Consider the following 23,177-nt stretch of genomic DNA (forward strand, 5'->3'; position numbering starts at 1 on the left):
TTGTTGCTATACCATATAGCATAATTCTCATTCCATCAGACTCAAGAACAAGAAAACATCATTCACACACCTTCAGACATATCTATACATCTAAAAACTCATACAGATTTTCATTTTTCCCATACACAATAACGCAATGGAATCTCCTACCAACTACAGTTGTTAATTCAGAGACAGTTGATTCTTTCAGAGAGCAGCTTCCATATGCTGTTCTCTCCACTCTCATTTAATAGATTCATCTCCTGTACATAGTTTTAACCACTACGTCTGTTCTCTGCACTGTTTTTATGCCCCCGCCGTAGCGGTGGGGGCATTAAGTTTTACCCTTGTACGTCCGTCCGTACGTCCCAAAATTGGTTTCCGTTCTTTAACTTGAGTTTGCCTCAACCAAATATTATGAAACTTATACATAATGCTTATTACCACATAACACAGATCAAGTTTGAATTTTGGTGGTGTCACTTTAACCGTTCTAGAGTTATGCCCCTTTATAAATGGAAAAATAGCAAATTTTTTATTTTCTTCTAAATATCAAGTAATTTTTAAAATTTGAGTTATCTTCCTTTGTCTATGATTATAGTTGAATCAACTACAATCAATGCTTTATACAATGCAATGTTTAATTTTGACTTCCACTGATAAAACACAGATCAAGTTGAATTCGGGTAGTGTCACTTTAACCATTATTGAGTTATGCCCCTTTATAAATCGAAAGATTGTAAAATTTTTAGTTTCCATTCTGTAACTTAAGTTTGCCCAAACCAAACATTATGAACCTATACACAATATACATTACCACAAAATTAAGATCAAGTACAAATTTTGTGTTTCTGTTTTCTAACTTTAGTTTGCCTTAACCAAATGTTATGAAACTTATACACAATGCTTATTACTACATAATACAGATTAAGTACGAAATTAGGTGGTGACACTTTTACCATTCATGAGTTATGTCCCTTTATAAACATAAAAATGGCTGAATTATTTAGTTGGTCTCAACCAAATGTTATAAAACTTATACACAACCGTTCTAGAGTTATGCATGTTTACAAATAGAAAAATTGCTGAATTTTTAGTTTCTGTTCCCTTCTTAAGTTAGCCTCAACCAAATGTTATGAGACTTACACACAATGCTTATTACCACAAAACTCAGAACAAGTTCAAATTTGGGTAGCGTCACTTTTACCGTTCTTCAGTTATGTCCCTTTATAACTATATGATATGCAAGTGGTGGCATCATATGTGTCCACATGTGGACACTATCCACATTTATTTGTATATAACTTTATATTAACTTGTTTTAAATAAATAGGGCACACATGCACCAGTTATTAATCATCTTTATTCAGATGGAAGACTGGAAAACTTAAAGAAGAAGAATTGATATTTTATTGTGTTTATATTTTATTAACTATTTACAGTGAAGCTGCGGTCCTGTTTGTTTAATAGTATCCAACAAGACAAGTATTGATTTGACATGACCGTTCATTTCAATCAGACAATCATCTATTCTGTAAACATATAACATGTATGATTGGTTTGAGAAATCTAATGAGATTTTTGGACTTTTTTCTTCAATTTTCTGGAAATTTTCAAGTTTCTGAAGAATTCTAAAATTCTGATATATAATAATTTTTACATGTAAATTTTCCCATTCTTTCTTCATTAAGTGTGAAATATTTCCATTTACCCAAAACAGAAATGATCAATTGTATTGGAAAAGAGATTTGGAAAACCAATGTTGAGAGCAAGCAAACAGTTACAACATATATTATGTACAAGAGAGGCAAAAAATACCAGACAGACATTCGAACTCACAAGTCAGAAATAAACTGACAATGCCATGGCTATCAAGAATGTGTCCATAGTACACGTATGCCCCACTCTCACAATCGTTTTTTTATGTTCAGGTGACCATGAAATTGGGGTAAAAACTCTAATTTGGCATAAAAATTAGAAAGATCATATCATAGGGAACATGTGTACTAAGTTTCAAGTTGATTGGACTTCAGCTTCACCAAAAACTTTAACCAAAAACTTTAACCTGAAGCGGGACAGTTTAAACCAACGAATGAACGGACGCATAGACATAAAACATAATGCCCATAAATGGGGCATAAAAAAGAAAAAGGCCCAACAGACAAACAATCGTACACAAAACACAACATAGAAAAGTAAAGACTGAGCAACACGAACCCCACCAAAAACTGGGGGTGGTCTTAGGTGCCCAGAAGGGTAGGCAGATCCTGTTACACATGCAAGTGCTCAGTAACTTCCATTTCCTGTTTTCAGGTACAAAAATTCCTAATATACTGTAAATTCAAAATTAATGCATTTATTTATTATTGTGAATCCCTGACTTTTGGCCAATATTCAAAATCTAATTAATGTGATTAAAAAGATTTATGAAGGAAAATCATAAATGAAATTATGAATGCACAGATTTTCTTATAGCAAACCAGATACTGTCACATTTTTGCATTGATAAAACCTTGCAATAATGTCTGAATTCTTCACTAAGGAACTGTGTTACAGATTATATGTGGAGAGATTAACACACTTAAAAGGAAATGGTTAAACCCTTATATGTCTATCCTGTTTAACTTCATCTAAATTTTAGTTTTAGTTATCCCTGTGCATTTTAAGTGTTAAGATATAATTGTATATTGTAGTTTTACAGGCTGTTGATTAGCTGTACAGATTTTTATTGTGTTTTTAATTATGCCATACTTTTATCAGCAGGAAGAAGAAACATGACTGACTCACAAACTTCAAAATGGTACCATGGTAAAATGGTATATCCACGTTTGTTGAGAGTAAAGGGCTTTTACTTCTTCACACTTGCTGGTATGTTTTAAAAGTATTACATTAAGGATGTACACCTCTGAGGAGCCAAAAATTTCTAGAATTAAACTTTTTTTGCTTAACCTGATTTTTGGGTTTATATGACTATAGAATAATAATTAATGAAGAAAAATTAATATGGTGGTGCACTTCTTTTTTTGCTACAGCCCTTTGTAAGTACCCAATTTTGATGATTTTCCCATTTTTCTTCAATTTTTACCTATTTCTGGGCTGTTATCGTGAAAAAAAATCACAGTTCCACAATTAAACTTTTTTTCATACTTTCAATAAAGATGAAGTGGACCAATCTGAATAAATTTAACTTAAAAAAACTATAGGTAGGTGTTAATATAAGAAAGTTTTATCATATTTTGATGCTTTTTTGTGTCAAATTTACCATGCTGTCAGTTTTGTAAATTTGTGATTTTTCTCTGTTTTAAGAACAAAATGCATATTATATCAATTTCTTTGTTATAAATGATTGAAAAAGATACATATCTAAGAAATATGAAAAGAAAAAAGTGATATGGGATGTACATGTTTCTGGTAAAATCATTTCTTGTACCCCTCACCCATTTTCCCATAGCTTTGGCTGAAAAGACTGACTTGATTGGTAATAAAATTTGAAAAATTGATTACTCAAAAACTAATCATTGTAAATATACAATTTTTTTTCACAGAGTTAAGTTTGATTATAACATTTTTTAAATTCATTGATGTTTTCCACATGTATCACATATTTTGGAAATAATTCCAGAACAAGATTTCAACGAGACTGAAACGACAAAAAAGAAGAATACATCCTTAAGTCTTTCCATTTAATTTGCTTGCTAGAATAGTATATAAATAACACATAGATGAAAGGGTGATAGAGCAGTTTGTTACCAGGAAAAAACATTGTCAACAGAGGCAAAGCCAATGTTGACAATGTCTTTTCAAGGGTAATAATCTGCTCTATCACACTCTCAGATATGTGTTGTTTAATTTATTATACTGAATGTTCTGTTATTACTGTCTATTAAATTTTAAATTCAAATAATACACAGTGATGTCTTGTTAATAACAACCATCTGTATTTAATAAAGTGCACAATTGATCAAGCGTCTCTGTGAAGGGTAATAGAGTATTTGCCCTTGAATAGAGTAAATTATCTCCCTTGTATTAACCAATTAAAATCTAGCATTATGACATGAAGTATAATAATATGAATTAAATATGTGGGGTAACTTTCAATGATACAGCAACCTAAGGGCACACAAAAAACAAAAGACATTTAAAGCTGAAGATATGATCCAAAAGTAATCTGTAGTCTATAAGATGTGTCAAGCTCTTAATTGTAAAGAAATATAAAAACTGGTAGGGTTACTGCAACAAGAACCTATACTAGGACTAAGGTTAAACAAATAAAATGCGGAGACACAGCATATGAAATTAATAAAAAGAGGACAAACAATGTTTCAGTGCAACTTTTGTTCCACACAGAAATGACTGTTCAATGATGTTAAAATCAGTGTAAGCGGCATAATTTGCTAATGTGATGTTTAGCTGGTAAATAAAATGGCACAGTACTAATCTTTTGACTTGTAAACAATGTTGTTTAAAAAGATATATTACCCATATTTTTAGTTTCACATGTATTTTAAAATGGAAACAAAATATTGATGCTAATATACATGTATGTAATAAATCAAGCAAGCATGTGAAATAGGGTCTACTGTTTACCCAGTTGTCTGCTCTTGCATTTTTACCATTCATTAATAATATCGAAAACATGAATAAATTCAATTTTGAAAGAAGTACATTGGAAGTAATACATTTATATCCAGTTCAAAGCCCTGAAAATCTTGTGATCTGGCCTTTTTTCAACTTTCAATTTCAGTGAATATGAATTTTATCAGATTTATATAAGTAGGATTTTATCAGTCCTAGGGAACCAGCAATTCCCTTTAGGTATTAAGAGTCTATGCTCAGTCTTGAAATGAATCCTCTCTTAAATAATTTGTTACATTGTCTTTCTTTTTTCTAATCAATTCCGGGTACATTTGCTTCCCTAAAGTTGAATATGCTGAGATGCAATGAACATGATGTATAGAATTATACAAAGTTTTATATGAATCAACAGTATGCAGAGAGTTTTATATTTAGTGTAATCTGTTTTGGTGGAGATATGTGTTACTAGTAGTGTATTATTTTTGTAAGAAAAAAATGTGGAAAGCTATAATGGCACAGGAAGGCTGGGTTGGTGTGGTCTGCTTTCATTGTATTTCAAGGTATCCTTTTCGTATCTCCCCCTCTCCCTCAGAGCTATTAACTCTTTGATTAAAGCAGAGGCTACTGGTTTGAAGGTACCATTTCAATTCACAAGAAGTAAAACAAAACTCTGTGTTATCAATTTAACTCTGATTATTTGATAATTTCTATCATTTTGGGTAAACATGTAGATGTTGTGCCAATATACCCAATATATGTTAATAAATAATCAGCAGCACATTGCTTTCAATTTGTAATCAGTTAAATGTTCCAAGTTCAAGTGTGGATATTAATTGAGCTGTTTGTAACACCTTTTCCATAAAAAAATATCCCCTTATTTTGACATTCTTTTAAGAACATTTAAAAAACATGCTGATTTTTCAGATGCTAACTGTTATTTCACTATTTTTACATTAAATTCCATCTTTTTACATACATATACATGTTAACTTTTTTTGTTTATTTTATAGCTGTTGGTGCTCTCTTACCGTTTATGGCACTTTATATGAAAAAGATTGGTATGACAAAATCACAGACTGGAATAACTTATGGTCTTATGTCATTTGTTGGGTTTTTAGTCAGACTTTTATTTGGAGCTGTAGCAGGCAAATTCCAAAAACACAAACTGATTCTAGTTCTATGTTGCATTCTAACAGGGTTGTGCTTTAATCTTATGATATTAATTCCATCGAAACATACTGAACATACAAAAGTGACAACTGAAATTATGTGTAGTCAAGGAGATTCATTTTTACGAGATTGTTACCATGTCAACAAAAGTATAAACATGGAAGCATGCCCCATATCATTCCATACCTATGTTACTAAAGCCAAAGAGATTATTAGTGAGAAATCCTTTGTCACAAAGGTTGTGAACTCAATCAGCAGTAATAATGTGCCATATATTATCAGCACCATGCCAAATGAACAAAATGTGGCAACAAAGTCTAAACTTTCATGTAGTTTGAAATGTAATTATAAGATATCACCAGAATTGCCTCAAAAAGTATGTTTCACTAATGCAACAGGCACATATGATATTGCTTATTGCTACAGTGTGAATTTAAATGTTGAAAAATGGGAATCTCATATCAGTTTTAAAATTCCAGATCTTGGATATTTGTTAAACAAAGAAGTTATATCCAATAGAATTAAAACAGATGACCAAATTTGTAGGACTTTTGTTTTGAAGGATGTAGTGTACAAAGGTCAAGAGTACTGGCAGATGTTGTGTAGTGATGTCACAAAATTCGTGTGTGACCTTGAATGTAGCCATGTTGACACATGTACTCATAAAGTAGCAGAGGATCTAAGTCAAACATCATTTTGGTTTTATTTCGTACTGCTTTTACTGGGAAATATTTTATTTGCTCCCATAATGAGTTTGAAAGATGCAATATTGAATGAAAGTTTTGGAGCTGAAAAAAGGCACAAATGGGGTAAACAGAGATTGTGGGGAACAGTTGGATTTGCTATGTTTGCTATTGTTTCAACTTTAAGCATTGATGCACTTTCAAAAACCAGCATGAATAGTTTCAGTGTAGCATTTTTTTTGTTTAGTGCCTTAAACCTGGCAACAGCTTTCATTTCTTGTGTTATGAAAATTTCACACAACCTTGCCTGTGACCAGTTGCCGAAAGGAACAATATCTCTGCTACGTGAACCTAGAACTGCAGTATTTCTTCTAGTTGTGTTTTACTTTGGATTTTTAACAGGTGCAATAGAGACATTTCTCTACTGGTTTTTAGAAGAGGAACTTGGAAACAAACTGAAAATTATTCCAGGGTTATGCTCATTAATAGCTTGTTCAGCAGAAATACCGTTATTGTATGTGTCAGGTTTTTTTATAAAAAAGATTGGACATATTAATTGTTTATATGTTGTTTTCATTGCATATGCTGCAAGGTTTATAATTTATTCCTTCCTTACAAATGCATGGTCTGTTTTACCAGTGGAAATGTTACATGGTATAACATTTGGAATCATGTGGGCTACAGCAACATCATATTGCAGCATACTTACACCTCCAGGAATGTCAGGAACTATCCAAGGACTACTGAGTGGGATCCATTTTGGATTTGGTAAGTACATGTATATCTGTTGATATTTTTTTTTGCTTTTAGTATTCATTGTTGAGCAAAATACTTATAATCACGAATAGAATGTAAAATTTTTAATATTTTCTTTATTAATAAAAGAGGACAGATAATCTTAAAGACAGAAGAAAAATTGTCACTTTGATATTGAAATTTTATATGATACATTTATGGCTTTTCTCACTTTTGTCTAAAATGTATTTATAACTTAACTAGATGTGTCAAACTGACACTAATAGCCCCTCTATCAAAGATCAAGGCCCAAATATTTCCGCCAAAATCTGCAAAGCGGAACCGAACATAAACTTGATCTGTAACTCATTATGGTAGACACATCTAAAAATCAGCTCAATATGTGAAGGCGTTTAGAAAAATAGTCGTTGCAACATGAAGGAATAACGAAATAATGCCAGGGGTAAAACTATACTGACAGGGCCATAAAAATACTACATGTATCTAAGAAACTTGAGGGAAGCTTATTTTAATCAATGTTGTAAGTTTATATGCAAATAATTACAGTTTATCTGTACATCTTAAATTATATGATGATTACTAAAATGATAGTCATTATAAACATTGATATTTGACAAAACATTTTGTCAATTATAGTGTCTGCCCTTGCCTTAAAAAATGACACTTTTTATCTTAATCACTGTGTGTGTATTATGTTATAAAAATCATCAAATATAGGGAAGACTACAATATCTTGAGAATTTCATGTTTTTTACAACTTTTTTTATTTGGAATAAATTGTGGGGGTAACCTCTCCCCTACAAAAAATAAAATGTGCTGGGTTCATTTGTTTTCATCAGACTTTTTTAAAAGTTTTTTTCAAATCTTTATAAAATAATGTTTTTTTTTGTTTTAGGAAAAGGGGTTGGTAGTGTGATGACTGGTCAGTTGTACTCACAGATTGGTATACGATGGACATTTCGTGTATATGGAATATCATCATTTGTACTCCTTATCTTGTATGGGCTGGTGAACATATTTGTGTTTAAAGAGTATGGATGTCCAGAAGGGCCTGTTGAAAAAAATGAAGAAGTTGAATTGAAAATTGGAGGTACAGTACACTGTTAAATTTGCAAATTTAAAAAGCATGGTCTGTTTGCCATATGTTGAGTGTGGAGAAGTATGGTATTATACCAGATTCTGTGGTAGAATCTGTTTCTATAATGACAATATAAAGACAATATTTTTACTGAGCTGCAAAAAGATGTGTTCTTTATATGTGATGTCATCCGGCATGGTAAAAAATCAATCAACTATCTTTAGATGAGTTAGAAAAAAAAATTAGTATACCTGTTTTTGAACATAGAAATACTTCAAAAGGCAACCATTTAGAAGTAAATTTAGTGTTTTCTATGTATTGTGTGCGATTTTGTCCCATGTACATTTACTCCATATTCTTTCATTTTCTATTAGGGAGATAAGCTTGTACTATCAATAGAAAAAAACTTACAATGCAACAGTAATATTTTAATTTTTTTTTGTTTGTCAACGGAAAATTTCATTTGAACTTTACACACAATTTTTTCAATCTTTTGTGAATGAGTGATTTCTATTCATTTAATGTAGAACAGAAGTTAATACCTTAGAGGAAGAACATTTTTTCTCAGAATTGCATGAGTTAAAAGCCTTAATTTTAAAACGGAGATTCACTTTGGTTATCTTTTTAGTGAACTGATAATGAAAACAAGGTTCTAATTTTCAATCCTTGTGTTGTCTGCTTTTATCAGACTTTATGATTTTAGATTGTCTCTTTGTATAAAAGTTGACAGATTGTGTTTCCTGAGGAAATATATAATAACCATGCATGTATGATTATTTATACTAAAATTTAAATCTAACTGGAGATAAAATTCACTTTATTTCATATTAAATAAGCCTTATGTCATTTTCAACATTTGTAATGTAAATTGACCGGACCAGACATGTATAGTTGGACCATATGAGTATATAAACATATGGTTATGACCATACATGTATGATCCAAATACTTATATGATCCAGAACATGAACAAAGACTATACTTACTTTACAATCTAATACATTGTGGTGAGAAGCTTTTTGTCAATTGAAATTGTAATTAAAAATCATCACTAAATGTTTATAAATTGCACATTTTAAAAATAAAAAAAATATTTCTAATTGATAAACAGTGTAATTTTTTAAATGAGGCATGGAAGCTCATTATTATTGCATAACTATCATGATTTGAATGTTCTTGTTTGATATAACTGAACTATTTTGTTCTCTGTTTATAGTTTAATAATATGTATGTAGTAAGCTACTCTATCTGAAAGTGTACATATATGTTTCAAGGTTCACTTTACTTTCTGCATTGTCACGTTTTTGATTATTCATTCATTTTGATATTGAAAATTAATTGTTTTCTGTAGGAGAAGGAGCAGAATATCGTCTCCTTGACAACAAGACAACAGAGCAGAATGATAAACATGCTGACTTTCATGATGAACAAGAAACAGATAAGACAGTTTAAGAACAGATGAAATTTATAGTTATTTGCAAAAATATGAAAATGCATTTACTGTATCTTATTCAGTGTAGGGTAGAGATTGTCATTTAAGCAACTTGCAAAAGATTGTCGGTTCATTTTTTAGAACAGCCAAGACAGTCAGGTGGTAGCATATGAAAATAAGAAGATGTGGTATTCTTGGCAATGAGACAAGTATTCACCATAATCCAAATAAGGCTGATGCAAGCAATTTTAGAAAACTGAGCTTTTAACAATGCATTAGTTCCATACCATATGGTCAGCTATAAAAGTCCCTAAGGTAGCTAGCTACCTTTTGAATTTTATAGGGGGGGGGGGGGGGGGAGGGGACTAGGATGAAAAATTATGTCCTGGATTTTTTTTAGTTGTAATCTCTCTCCTGCCTTTTTATTATTCACTCTATTCAGTCCTGCCCTTTTGAATTAGTTTATCCTGACTTTTTTTACATAAATTGTCATCTTGTCTTTTTTTTTTGCAAAGATGCTCATCCTGCCATCTTTTTTACTCACAACTCCTGTCCTGCCTTTTTTTTCAATTTTATCCTAGCTTTTCCAACTAAGGGTTTTGAAAAGTACATAGCAGGGTATTTTCTGAATTAATTAACATATCAGTTTGAGTATGGATGTTACATTTGTTACTTCACTATAAGCAACCACTATTCCTTTTTTGAGCTATGATATAGAAAATCTGTTTTTACACCAAATAGAAGGTTGTCATAGTAATGTACAGAATTTGGTTTTAAATCTTAAAAAATAATCACAGATAAAAAAAAATTCCAGCTATCAAAGAAAGTCTATCACTAATATAACTAAGGCCTTGAAGTTAGTTTCTGCTGAGACTAGAAAAAATATAGTCCCCAATTATTGTTTACATACATTTTGAGTATTATCTCTGCATGAAAGTAAAAAGGGGGTGAGCAGATTACAAAAATGCGATTTAGCAGATTTGTAACATTTGCTACATTTGGGAAGGTTTATTCATATCAATAATTTTTAAAGCCTTATATTTGACAGTTGTATTATGCTTAAAATTAATTGAGTTTTATATTGTCTTAGTAAAACTTTTAAGTTGTCCTTTATTTTTAATGCCCCGCCTAGAGGCATTATGTTTTTCGGTCTGTGCGTCCGTTCGTTTATTGGTCCGTCTGTCCGTCTTTTCGCCAGGTTAAAGTTTTTAGTTAAGGTAGTTTTTGATGAAGTTGAAGTTTAATCAACTTGAAACTTAGTACACATGTTCCCTATGGATAGATCTTTCTAATTTTAATGCCAAATTAGAGTTTTGACACCAGTTTCACGGTCCACTGAACATAGAAAATGATAGTGCGAGTTAGGCATCCGTGTACTATGGACACATTCTTGTTTATTGACATTTAATTGTTTATGGAAATTAAGTATTTGAGTGATATGTTGATTTGAAGCTAAGCTTCTCACACTTTATAGTAGTATAAAGTGGAATTTGTAGTAAGAAGCTATAGCCACATTAAAGGTAACCACTAAGAAAGGGTGACAGTATTTTAATATACAAGTGCCTTTTAACTGTCATACATTGATTCAAATATTTTTTGATATATAGATATTTTATAGAAACTATATCTGAAGTGTTTCATAGGACAAAAGTGGGAAATGAGTGACAAGTAGTAAGTTAGGTCTTTTTTCCTACACTGTAACCATGGAAATTGGTTATTATTAAAATAAATGTAAATTTTCTACTCAATGACCAAAATATAGTTATGTAAGTTTTGTTATGGTTTACCAACCTCTAAGGAAATTAAAGTTACAGGAGCTGTTCTCCTTTTCAGCATACATAGTTTGTACTGATATTCATCATTTACTTATGAAATAAGAAATTACAAATCTATAAGAATTCAATGTTGAAGTTTGCTTACTATTTTGAAGATTGAAATCCTTTGACTCGGTTAAATAAACAATAGTTTTGCAACTTCAAAGCAGACAGTTGATTCCTTTGTAGAAAATTTCTTATGAGAAAATTGATTTATTTATAACAGTTTTGTTAACCGGATTTTCGAAGGAAATATAGGTTATTAAAATGGTTATTTACGGCGGGCGGCTCCGCACAATAACATGAAAACGCTTTAACAAATTTGTTGTGTTTCCTGGGACTTAATGAAAGTCTCTATTAATTTTCAAGATTTTAGTATATCTCCTTTGTGAGTTATCTTCATTTTTAATATCCAAAAGTAGAATTTTTAAATATTTTACTGTTGTTATCTTTTTATGATTTGTCTTATCTCAGAATAAAAATTGGAGTGACAGATTTATTTGAAAATTATCTATTTCCTAAGTGGTAATGATTATAAGCTATATTATTAGACATTTTGAAGATTATTAGATTATTAATTACGTTAGAGTACTATGTTAAACAACCATAGTTCTGTTCAATTAGATATTATAAATATTTCAGCATATGATTATGATTTTTTTTCATTATTAATTAGATCTTTGAAATATTTTAGCATATGATAATCATTGGACTCCAATGATTGGAGTGACAGATTTATTTGAAAATTTACTGTTTTCTGATTGAAATATAGGGGAAGTCCATTGGGGTAACCCCTACCCCCCTTTTTTTTGATAACTTGTAAACGGTCAAGATTCCCACCCAGAAACCATATATATTCTTGTATGAGACAATATATCAAATCAAATGAAATATAGGGGAAGTCCACGGGGGTAAACCCTACCCCCTTCTTTTTGAAAACTTGTAAACGGTTGAGATCCCCACCCCTAAACCATATATGTACTTGTATGGGACAATAAATTAATGCAAATTAAATTTAGGGGAAGTCCCCTGGGGTAACCCCTACTCTCTTTTTTTTTGAAAACTTGTAAATGGTCAAGATCCCCACGGCGAAACCATATATATTCTTGTATGTAACGTTACAATAAAACAAATAAAATGAAATAAAAGGTGAGTTCCTTGGGGTCATTCCCACCTTCTTCCTGTTTAAGAACTTATAAATGGTTGAGATCCCCGCCCCTAAACCATATATATCCTTGTATGGGACAAAAAAACAAATATGAAATAAAGGGCAGGTCCCCTGGGAAAATTAATCAGTTTGTGTGTGTTATATTTGAACATAAATTAAATATATATAGGGTTCTTTAAGTGCTGAATCTAAACTTGTTTTTAATTAGATAATAATCTATTTTTATTATAAGATAAAGTTTTTGACATTGATAGATAAGTTGCAGATCTGTATTATTTTTTGACACATGAAAGAAACAATATTAGCAACTATTAATTAAATTTGATTATAATATGGAAATAGATATAACATGATATCTGATTTTAGAGAAGTATTTTGCTGGTTTTTTATTGGTTTATGTAAATAAGTTTGAGTTATTTGTTTTGAAAAGTGATGTGTTTAATTGATAGATATAAAATCATATCTAATTTTAGAGATTTATGAGTGGTTAAGTCATATCTAATTTTAGAGAATTATTTTGGTGTTTTGTTACTGGTTCATGGAAATAAATTTGAGTTATTGGCGAAATATCATTGGTAAATTGTTTGAAAGTTTTTTGGTAGGCTGTGTGTCTGTCTGTCTCTCTGTCTGTCTCTCTGTCTGTTTGTCCTTCAGTTTGGCAAATCAGTTTGCCACACTTTTATGCCTGCGCTGTAGTTGACGGGGCATTAAGTTTTACCCTTGTCTGTCTGTAAGTACGTATGCTGTATGTCCAAAAATTGATTTTCGTTCCCTATGGGACAATAAAACAAATCAAATGAAATATAGGGGAAGTCCAAAGGGTCCTAAATTACACTTGATTAATTTCATCAAAAATTGAATTCTTTGGTTCTTTGATATGCTGATTCTAACAATGTTTGAGTGTTAAATCATATCTAATTTTAGAGAAATTAGTCATCACTGGTTGTTGATTTTATATTATTGATTATAATTTGAAAAATTGCATCATATCCAGTTTGAGTTATTTCCCTTTGCACAGAAAATATTATGGATAAAATTAACCTGTGTTTCATTTCAACATAAATTAAATATATATAGGGTTCTTTCAAATGATGAATCTAAACCTGTATTTAAATATTAGATTTTTGGGCCCAGTTTTCAAGTTGGTCCAAATCAGGGTCCAAAATTAAACTTTGTTTGATTCAACAAAGAAAATAATTGATGGGGTTCTTTGAAATGCTGAATCTAACCATGTATTGAGAGATTTTGGATTGTGGGCTTCTTTATCAAATTGGTCCACATTGAGGTCCAATGGGTCTTAAATTAAACTTTTGTCTGATTTCATCAAAAATTTAATTCTTGGGGTTCTTTGATATGCTGATTCTAATATGTACTAAGATTTTTGATATTGGACCATAATAGGTATTTAAATGTCCAATTTCAAGTATTTCAGTTCTTAAACCACATTCATGTTGTGTCACAAACCTATGCTGTGTCAAATATTCAATCACAATCCAAATTCAGAGCTGTTTTAAGCTTAAATGTAGTTTCCATACTTGCTCAACTGTTCAGGGTTCGACCTCTGCAGGAAAATCTGGTTTGCTGTCACTCTGACAGCCTCTTGTTGGTTCTGCTTTTGAAAAAAAAATATACCCACATATATGTCTTTTGTGTTTGTTAATAATACAAACATTCAAATATTTGGCAATAAACCAGACATTTTGTTTTGAGAAATGTTGAAATCCTATATAAATAACAATGATTGAATATAACTTTGAAGTTATGAAGTTTAAGATGTACTATATTAAATTAGGAAAGAAAGATATATTATTGAGCAAATTTTCAAATGCTTTTAATAAAAGAAAAGTCAGAGGGGCTAAAATAATAAAAACAAGATCCAGCCATGACCAGTGATTAATCTTTAGTTTTGATATTTTATGAGTAGATTTGATTTAAACATTCCAGTTGTTTTTAGATGATATACATTGTTTTATTTATACTAGTTGTTTAGCATCCTGCATGTGCATGACATATTTGCAATTGGACATTAGGCATTAATGAATGAATGAATGAATGAATGAATGAATGTTTTAAATGCTATGGTCTAGCTTTCTGTAAGTATTTTTTGTATAGATAAAAGTAAAATTAAAACTCTAAAGACCCTAAGAACTGACTAATCATATTTTGTGGGCAGCATTTTTTTTATTTCCTTGATACTAAATAATATATTTCAGAAAGGAAGGAAAAGAAATAATTTATTTCTATAGATAATAAGTACCCAATCTCACTCCAAATCAAATGGTTAAAATGAAACTCCTGTCCTAGGAACTTCCATGTTAAATGAATATTAATGAACAAATTAGTTTGTTCTTAGTTGAAGGTGGAAAAAAATGTTTGTTCTTAGAAAAACAGAATGCTCCCTCACATGTTATGGAAAGTGAAAAAGTATAGCAGCATTTTAATTTATTTACAAAGAATCTCATTTTGTAAAACTGGTGGTATGTAGATACATGATTTGACCTTATGATTTACATGTATGTACAATTGTTTTTATTATGGAGTCATCCAAATTTTTGTATGTTCATTGTAATGTTTTATAACATACTTGTAATGCTTACATGTATATGAATTTTGATATGTGTTTAAACTGCTTTATGACAGTAAGATCCGTCTGTATTTTTATGTTTCATATAAAAAAGGACATTCTTATAAATTGTGTTGAAAGATATAATGCATTATTTAGTATAAATTAGAATATTGTTTATAGACAAATGATTACATGGTTTATTAGTTGTTTTCAGCAAGATGAACAAAACACATTTGATTTTCTTTTAATGTCAGATTTGTTTCTAGAATTTACAAAGTTTTACATTTGTTAAGTATACTAAAGAACAACCCATGTCAACTCATGCATATGCCTTAAATATTTGTTAGTTCTCAAATTTTATGAGAGTTGTTTGATATCTGGGCATGCATGACATGTATTATTATTTTACCTGCAGATTATGGTTTTATATCAAAGCTAGCAAATTTGTACGGAATTGTAAAGTGTAAACCATTTTAATGTATGTTGTAAAATACCTTCTTTTCCTTTTTTTTTTTTAGCTCACAGTGAGCATGTGAGCTTATGCCATCACTTGGCTTCCGTCGTCGTCCGTCGTCTGTCGTCGTCGTTTGTCCTCTGACGTCGTCGTAGTCGTCTGTCGTCGTAAACTATTTCAAAAATCTTCTCCTCTGAAACTACTGGGCCAAATACCTTCAAACTTTAACTAAATGTTCCTTAGGGTATCTAGTTTATAAAATTGTATCCGAAGTTTTGATCCATCGACAAACATGGCCGCTATGGCTAAAAATAGAACATAGGGGTCAAATGCAGTTTTTGGCTTATATCTCAAAAACTAAAGCTTTTAGAGCAAATCTGACGTCAAATAAAATTGTTCAATTGGTCAAGATCTATAAGCTCTGAAATTTTCAGACGAATCGAACAACTCATTGTTAGGTTGCTGCCACCGAATTGGTAGTTTTAACAAAATTTTGCAGTTTTTTGTTATTATTTTGAATATTATTATAGATATATATAGACTGTAAGCAGCAATAATGTTCAGCAAGTAAGATCTACAAAAAAGTTAATATGACCAAAATTGTCAATTGACCCCTTAAGGAGTTATTGCCCTTTAAAGACAATTTTACACAATTTATTCATCAAGTTTGCTAACATTTAAAAATCTTCTCCTCTGAAATACAGGTGAGCGATTCAGGCTCTTGAGAGCCTCTTGTTTTGTCTCTATATAGAACACTGCTTATCTTAAGCTTTTTAAGAAGTGACATTAGTGAATAAAACCGTGGCACAAGATCCATAAAAAAGTTTCATGTGAAAATTTAAAGAAAAAATATATTGACAACTTTCATCAAACAAAGAAACATTACCCAAAAAGCTTATTTGTTTTCAAACTTTTTCGTATGATATAGCCAACTAAACAAATCTCAAAACTCAAAGTTGAACTAGAGTTAGCATTTGAGATTTCACTAAAAAGTCAGGACAATTGCAAAGTCACCATTAGTTATACAGACACTTAGACCATAGTTTTTGATAGTTGTTCATAGCAAACAGGATTTATCATGGAACATTTAAAAAAGCCTTATTTGTCAGTATTTGATCATCTTTCAACCACCATCTGTTGATCATTCTCCTATTAGTATACCACTGTTGAGCAAATTTAACTTTGTAAACAAAGACAAATGCACACTAACATTTTTGTGTATAAAATATTAATTTCCTGAACTTAGTCTAGACTAATTTCTTTAATGTTAAAACAGACATTCATTGCAAAAATATCCCATCTTGTCTCCACAATCATAAAAGACCAATTAAAAATCACTACTAATAAAAAGGTTTGTCAACAGGGACTAATGCATACTGCTTTAAATATTCACATTTAAAGTCTACTGCCATCTAGTAATTGAGCTTTGATATTAAATTGCAACATTTACTGAGCTTTGATGTCTACTCTCAACTGCCTTTAAGCACATGGGCATTAACATTTTGAATTAACTTTGAGATCACATTTCTGAATTTGATCATACTCCACTAACAATAAACATTCTTTTACCTGCAAGATCCTTCAAACAAATGGGCATTAAAATTAAGAAGCTAAGTTTTATCTTTTTTTTCCATTTCTCGATCATTCTTTGACCATCGTTTACATTCTCTTTTAGAAACTGTACTTTTAAACAAATGAAAATTTTCAGCAGGGAAATGTATACTGCCTTTTGTGTGCACATCTTTCCTCATCTTCCTTCCAACAAATTGGCATTAACATTCTCTTTTTTGATACCGCACTATTCAGCAAATACTATTTTGTCAGAAGTGACAAATGAATACCGCCTATTTTATGCACATCTTTCCTCAAGCATCTACAATAAAATGAGCTTTTGAGATTTTATTTAATGTGAGTGTAATGAGTTTTGCCCAATGTTAAAAAAGGGTTGTATCTGATTCTGAATTAAAAATAGTACAACCCATGTACATGAAATATTTTGACAGATTTTCGTTGTATATTATGTTTTTGTGTTGTGCACCTCTAGTCTATTTTTTAACTTACATTTGTAAAAAGGTCAAACATAAGTATTTGTGAATATCGCATGTTGTTTTATATGTCCATGTTGTTTAACTGATTATGATACACCACATCTCACTCTTTTAAACCACATCATTGGTCTCGTATTAGCATGTTCAAACAAAATACTTTAAAATTGGTATTTTCTGCTTCTTTCCTAAGCACACAGCATTAAGAAGTATCTCACTCTTTTAACACCTCCTAGCACAAATAATGAGATTCTAGTGGCATTGGACTTTAAACTACTTCTCACTCTTTTTCACCACCTAGCACAAATTACGAGATTCTAGTGGCATTGGACTTTAAACTACTTCTCACTCTTTTAACACTGCCTAACACAAATTATGAGATTCTAGTGGCATTTGACTTTCAACTACTTCTCACTCTTTTAACACCACCTAGCACAGATTACAAGATTCTAGTGGCATTGGACTTTAAACTACTTCTCACTCTTTTAATACTGCCTAGCACAAATAATGAGATTCTAGTGGCATTGGACTTTAAACTACTTCTCACTCTTTTAACATTGCCTAGCACAAATTATGAGATTCTAGTGTCATTGGAGTTTAAACTACTTCTCACTCTTTAACACTGCCTGACACAAATAATGAGATTTTAGTGGCATTGGACTTAAAACTGCTTCTCACTCTTTTTTGTCGCCTAGCACAGATTACGAGATTCTAGTGGAATCGGACTTTAAACTACTTCTCACTCTTTTAACACTGCCTAGCACAAATTATAAGATTCTAGTGGCATTGGACTTTTAACTACTTCTCACTCTTTTAACACTGCCTAACACAAATTATGAGATTCTAGTGGCATTGGACTTTCAACTACTTCTCAATCTATTAACACTGCCAAGCACAAATTATGAGATTTTAGTGGCATTGGACTTTAAACTGCTTCTCACTCTTTTAACACTGCCTAGCACAAATTATGAGATTCTAGTTGCATTGGACTTTCAACTACTTCTCATTCTTTTTCACCGCCTAGCACAAATTATTAGATTCTAGTGGCATTTGACTTTAAACTACTTCTTACTCTTTTTCACCACCTAGCACAAATTACGAGATCCTAGTGGCATTGGACTTTAAACTACTTCTCACTCTTTTAACACTGCCTAACACAAATTATGAGATTCTAGTGGCATTAGACTTTCAACTACTTCTCACTCTTTTAACACCACCTAGCACAGATTACGAGAATCTAGTGGCATTGGACTTTAAACTACTTCTCACTCTTTTAATACTGCCTAGCACAAATAATGAGATTCTAGTTGCATTTGACTTTAAACTGCTTCTCACTCTTTTAACATTGCCGAGCACAAATTATGATATTCTAGTGTCATTGGAGTTGAAACTTCTTCTCTCTCTTTAACACTGCCTGACACAAATAATGAGATTCTAGTGGCATTGGACTTAAAACTGCTTCTCGCTCTTTTTCGTCGCCTAGCACAGATTACGAGATTCTAGTGGAATCGGACTTTAAACTACTTCTCACTCTTTTAACACTGCCTAGCACAAATTATAAGATTCTAGTGGCATTGGACTTTTAACTACTTCTCACTCTTTTAACACTGCCTAACACAAATTATGAGATTCTAGTGGCATTGGACTTTAAACTACTTCTCAATCTATTAACACTGCCAAGCACAAATTATGAGATTTAAGTGGCATTGGACTTTAAACTGCTTCTCACTCTTTTAACACTGCCTAGCACAAATTATGAGATTCTAGTTGCATTGGACTTTCAACTACTTCTCATTCTTTTTCACCGCCTAGCACAAATTATTAGATTCTAGTGGCATCTGACTTTAAATTACTACTTCTCACTCTTTTAACACTCCCTAGCACAAATTATGAGATTCTAGTGTCATTGGAGTTTAAACTACTTCTCTCTCTTTAACATTGCCTAGCACAAATTATGAGATTCTAGTGGCCTTCGACTTAAAACCACTTCTCACACTTTTACCACCTCCTTGCACAAATTATGAGTTTCTAGTGGCATTGGACTTAAAACTACTACTCTTTTAACACTGTCTAGCACAGATTACAAGACTCTAGTGGCATTGGACTTTAAACTACTTCTCACTCTTTTAACACGGCCTAGCACAAATAATGAGATTCTAATGGCATTGGATTTTAAACTACTTCTCACCCTTTTAATACTGCCTAGCACAAATAATGAGATTCTAGTGGCATTGGACTTTAAACTACTTCTCACTCTTTTAACACTGCCTAGCACAAATTATGAGATTCTAGTGGCATTGGACTTAAAACTACTACTCTTTTAACACTGCCTAACACAAATTTTGAGATTCTAGTGGCATTGGACGTTTAACTACTACTCACTCTTTTAACACTGCCTAGCACAAATTACGACATTCTAGTGGCATTGGACTTTTAAGTACTTTTCACTCTTTTAACACTGTCTAGCACTAGTTCTTGCATTGAATTTTATATAATTACTGTCTGTTGATCAAATAGATACGACGTTTTATCGACTTTTGAAAAACTGATATTCAGTGAAGCTAACATATGAAGTGAATATCAGTTTTTCAAAAGTCAGTTAACAACATATTTACCAAAACAAAATTTTTTTTTTATTCCGTATTCCAAGAAAGAAAATGTTTATAATGACAATTATTTGCCAAATCCAACTGTACATCAAAGGAATTTACCATTATTATATACATAAAAGCATGTGACGTAATGCATGGTAGATATTCATTTTCCAAAGGTGAATATGCTGTTTAATTCAAAATCTGAATTCATATAAAAAAAAGTGCTAAAGTTTTATCAATATGGAATTAAATTCTTTATTTAGACTTCATGGTATATTTTAATTGTTATCCTATTGCTATAATACATCCATAACAAAAGTATGAGGTTTAATAAAGTTTTAAAACAAAGTTAAAACCTGTATAATACAATGCATTTGTTTTAAATCTTTTTTTTAATTTTAAATTCTCACTCTAAAGACCTGTTTTTGGGGAAATTGATTCCAATTTTTGCTGCCCATTCCCATTGTTATTATATTTAAAAATATATTATTTTCTCAGTTAATCCTTGATGGCAAAAAGAATGTTAATAAAATAGTAGGGACTACCAAGCTAATGAGTCGAAACATTTTTTTGTACTGAAAATAATGTTGTTGTAAATTAGGTCTTTGGAGCTTATAGATGATTTTTATTTTGACAAACATGGAATTGTTTAGTAACAACAGCAAATGAACCTGTTTCACCTTGTTTATAAGAATAATGAAATTGTGATTGATAGACTTAGTTTTATTTGTTCAAACACTTTCTTTCACAGTTCGAGTTTATGGAGTGTAATTCATGTTGCAATGATGTTATTATTTATTTATTATATAATCTTTTGTATATATTATTGTTAACGTCTTTTCTACAATATAGTCTTTTTAATACATTTTGTTTTAAATTAAAAAATAAAAAGGGCGTGTTTTTCATATCACTTTTTAGAAATATATTATATTACCATCAGATTATTCAATCCATCTCGTATAGGAAAAAGTAAAATAACAAAATTACCGAGTCAAATGGCAAAATCAAAAGCTCAAACACATCAAACGAATGAATAACAACAGTCGTATTCCTGACTTGGTACAGGCATTTTCTGATGTAGAAAGTGGTGGATTAAACCTGGTTTAATAGCTAGCTAAACGTCTCACTTGTATGATAGTCGCATAAAATTCCATTATGTTGACAACGATGTGTGAACAAAACAAACACCATAGTACGTAAAATGTCAAGAATAGCGGTACAGCAGTCAACATTGTATAATAATCTTAATCACTATAAAAAAAATAAATATGTCAACAAAGAAAAACAAAAAAAGCATATAGAAAAAGAACATTATCAAAAATGAAAGACAAAGAATACAAGAATTTACCATAGCACAATAACACAATGACGGGATGTATAAGTACTGAACCATGTCAAATGGATATTACCAAAAATAGACTATACAGGAAAAGTAATAATTTACAAAGACAAATAAAAGAATACTATAACACGATATTAAGATGATAAACAACGTCAGTACCTAGAATCTATACTTTAAGACCATTGTGTATTATTTGTGACGTTGATACGGAATATTTATCAAAAAGATTTTGGTATCTTTCGATGAACTTTTTTAGAAAAAAGACGAGACGTTCTTTGACATACCCCAGGTTCATCAACTTTCTGCTCAAACACTGATGACGTTTTACAAAGTGAGAAGCAGCTGCAAGCTCTTGAATACCGAATGAGTTGGGAACGGTACATCCCATATGCAGGTGAAGTTGGTTTATTGCTACTAAGGTGGGGGAAATTGATAATTTCAAAATTAAAATCGTCTCGTTTGTCATAAATTCTGGTACTGAGATGACCACTTATGTCAAATTCGAGGTATAAGTATAAAAATGAGGCAGATGAAGCCGTTTCTGTTGTTTCTTTTAATTTCTAGAAAGGTTTTGTATAGGCGTTGCCATTTGTCCAATCCATTTGTTTAAATGTACATTTGATATTGTATAGAGTTAATTTCTTACAATTGACAAATTTGAGGGAATATTTTTTTTAACCCTTTTTCATATGAATCCGGAAGTGATGTACTATTTTTTGGTGGTATCAAACCTTTTAAAACCTGCTCATTTTGTTGCAAGTACTATTGAATATGACATTAGGATTTCACAAGTAGTTATTGATGATGAAAGCATTTGTAAGGATCTTGGCTGATATGCATAAAACTACTTATGCTAAGATTTGTTCCGAACGAACGGATTTTTCTACATGTCCTACGATAAATTAGTACTACGATTGGACATCTTAATTTAAGTGGTTTTATGCATATCAACCCTGCTTATTGAACTTTTATGAAATTACTTCAATAAAAGAGGGACGAAAGATACCAGAGGGACAGTCAAACTCACAGATCGAAAACAATCTGACAACGCCATGGCCAAAAATAAAAAGACAAACAGACAAATAATAGCACAGATGACACAACATAGAAAACTAAAGACTAAGCAACACGAACCCCATCAAAAACTGGGGGTGATCTGAGGTGCTCCGGAAGGGTAAGCAAATCCTGCTCCACATGTGGCACCCGTCGTGTTGCTTATGGTATTACAAATCCGGTAAATAGTCTAATTCGGTAGGTCAATAAACTACCATCATAGTAGATTCATTGATAGAATACCAATTTTGCGGTTTATTTAAAGTGCCTTTGTTTGTCATTTGTTGACTTTGATAAATAATCATTTGTTTCATTCATTTGAATTTTATTGAAAATTAAATATTGGTTGCAAACGTATCTAAATTTTTTTTTCTATAGAAACATACAATGCATGTACTTAATTCTGTATTGTGTGTTTAATAACTTATTTCTGGTCGTTAAAACTTTAAAATTAAAATGTTTCTTTAT

General features: G+C 31.1%; 1 protein-coding gene and 1 long non-coding RNA gene across 2 annotated transcripts; one reads left to right on the plus strand and one right to left on the minus strand.

The window, feature by feature from the left end:
- The first annotated feature begins 2,717 nt into the window (after positions 1 to 2,717).
- LOC127714324 (major facilitator superfamily domain-containing protein 6-A-like) lies at positions 2,718 to 9,989 on the plus strand. Its single transcript, XM_052220385.1, has 4 exons — positions 2,718 to 2,847; positions 5,565 to 7,175; positions 8,059 to 8,253; positions 9,593 to 9,989. Exons 1-4 carry the CDS (start codon positions 2,754 to 2,756, stop codon positions 9,691 to 9,693), a joined length of 2,001 nt encoding a protein of 666 aa, XP_052076345.1. The 5' UTR covers positions 2,718 to 2,753; the 3' UTR covers positions 9,694 to 9,989.
- Positions 9,990 to 16,603: 6,614 nt separating this feature from the next.
- LOC127714336 (uncharacterized) lies at positions 16,604 to 21,201 on the minus strand. Its single transcript, XR_007987689.1, has 2 exons — positions 18,938 to 21,201; positions 16,604 to 18,543 (listed from the first exon to the last, which is right to left on the minus strand). It is a non-coding gene; the product is annotated as an uncharacterized LOC127714336 (long non-coding RNA).
- Positions 21,202 to 23,177: the final 1,976 nt, after the last annotated feature.

This window comes from Mytilus californianus, unplaced genomic scaffold (assembly GCF_021869535.1).
Source record: "Mytilus californianus isolate M0D057914Y unplaced genomic scaffold, xbMytCali1.0.p SCAF_9, whole genome shotgun sequence".
NCBI classification, from domain to species: Eukaryota; Metazoa; Mollusca; class Bivalvia; order Mytilida; family Mytilidae; genus Mytilus; species Mytilus californianus.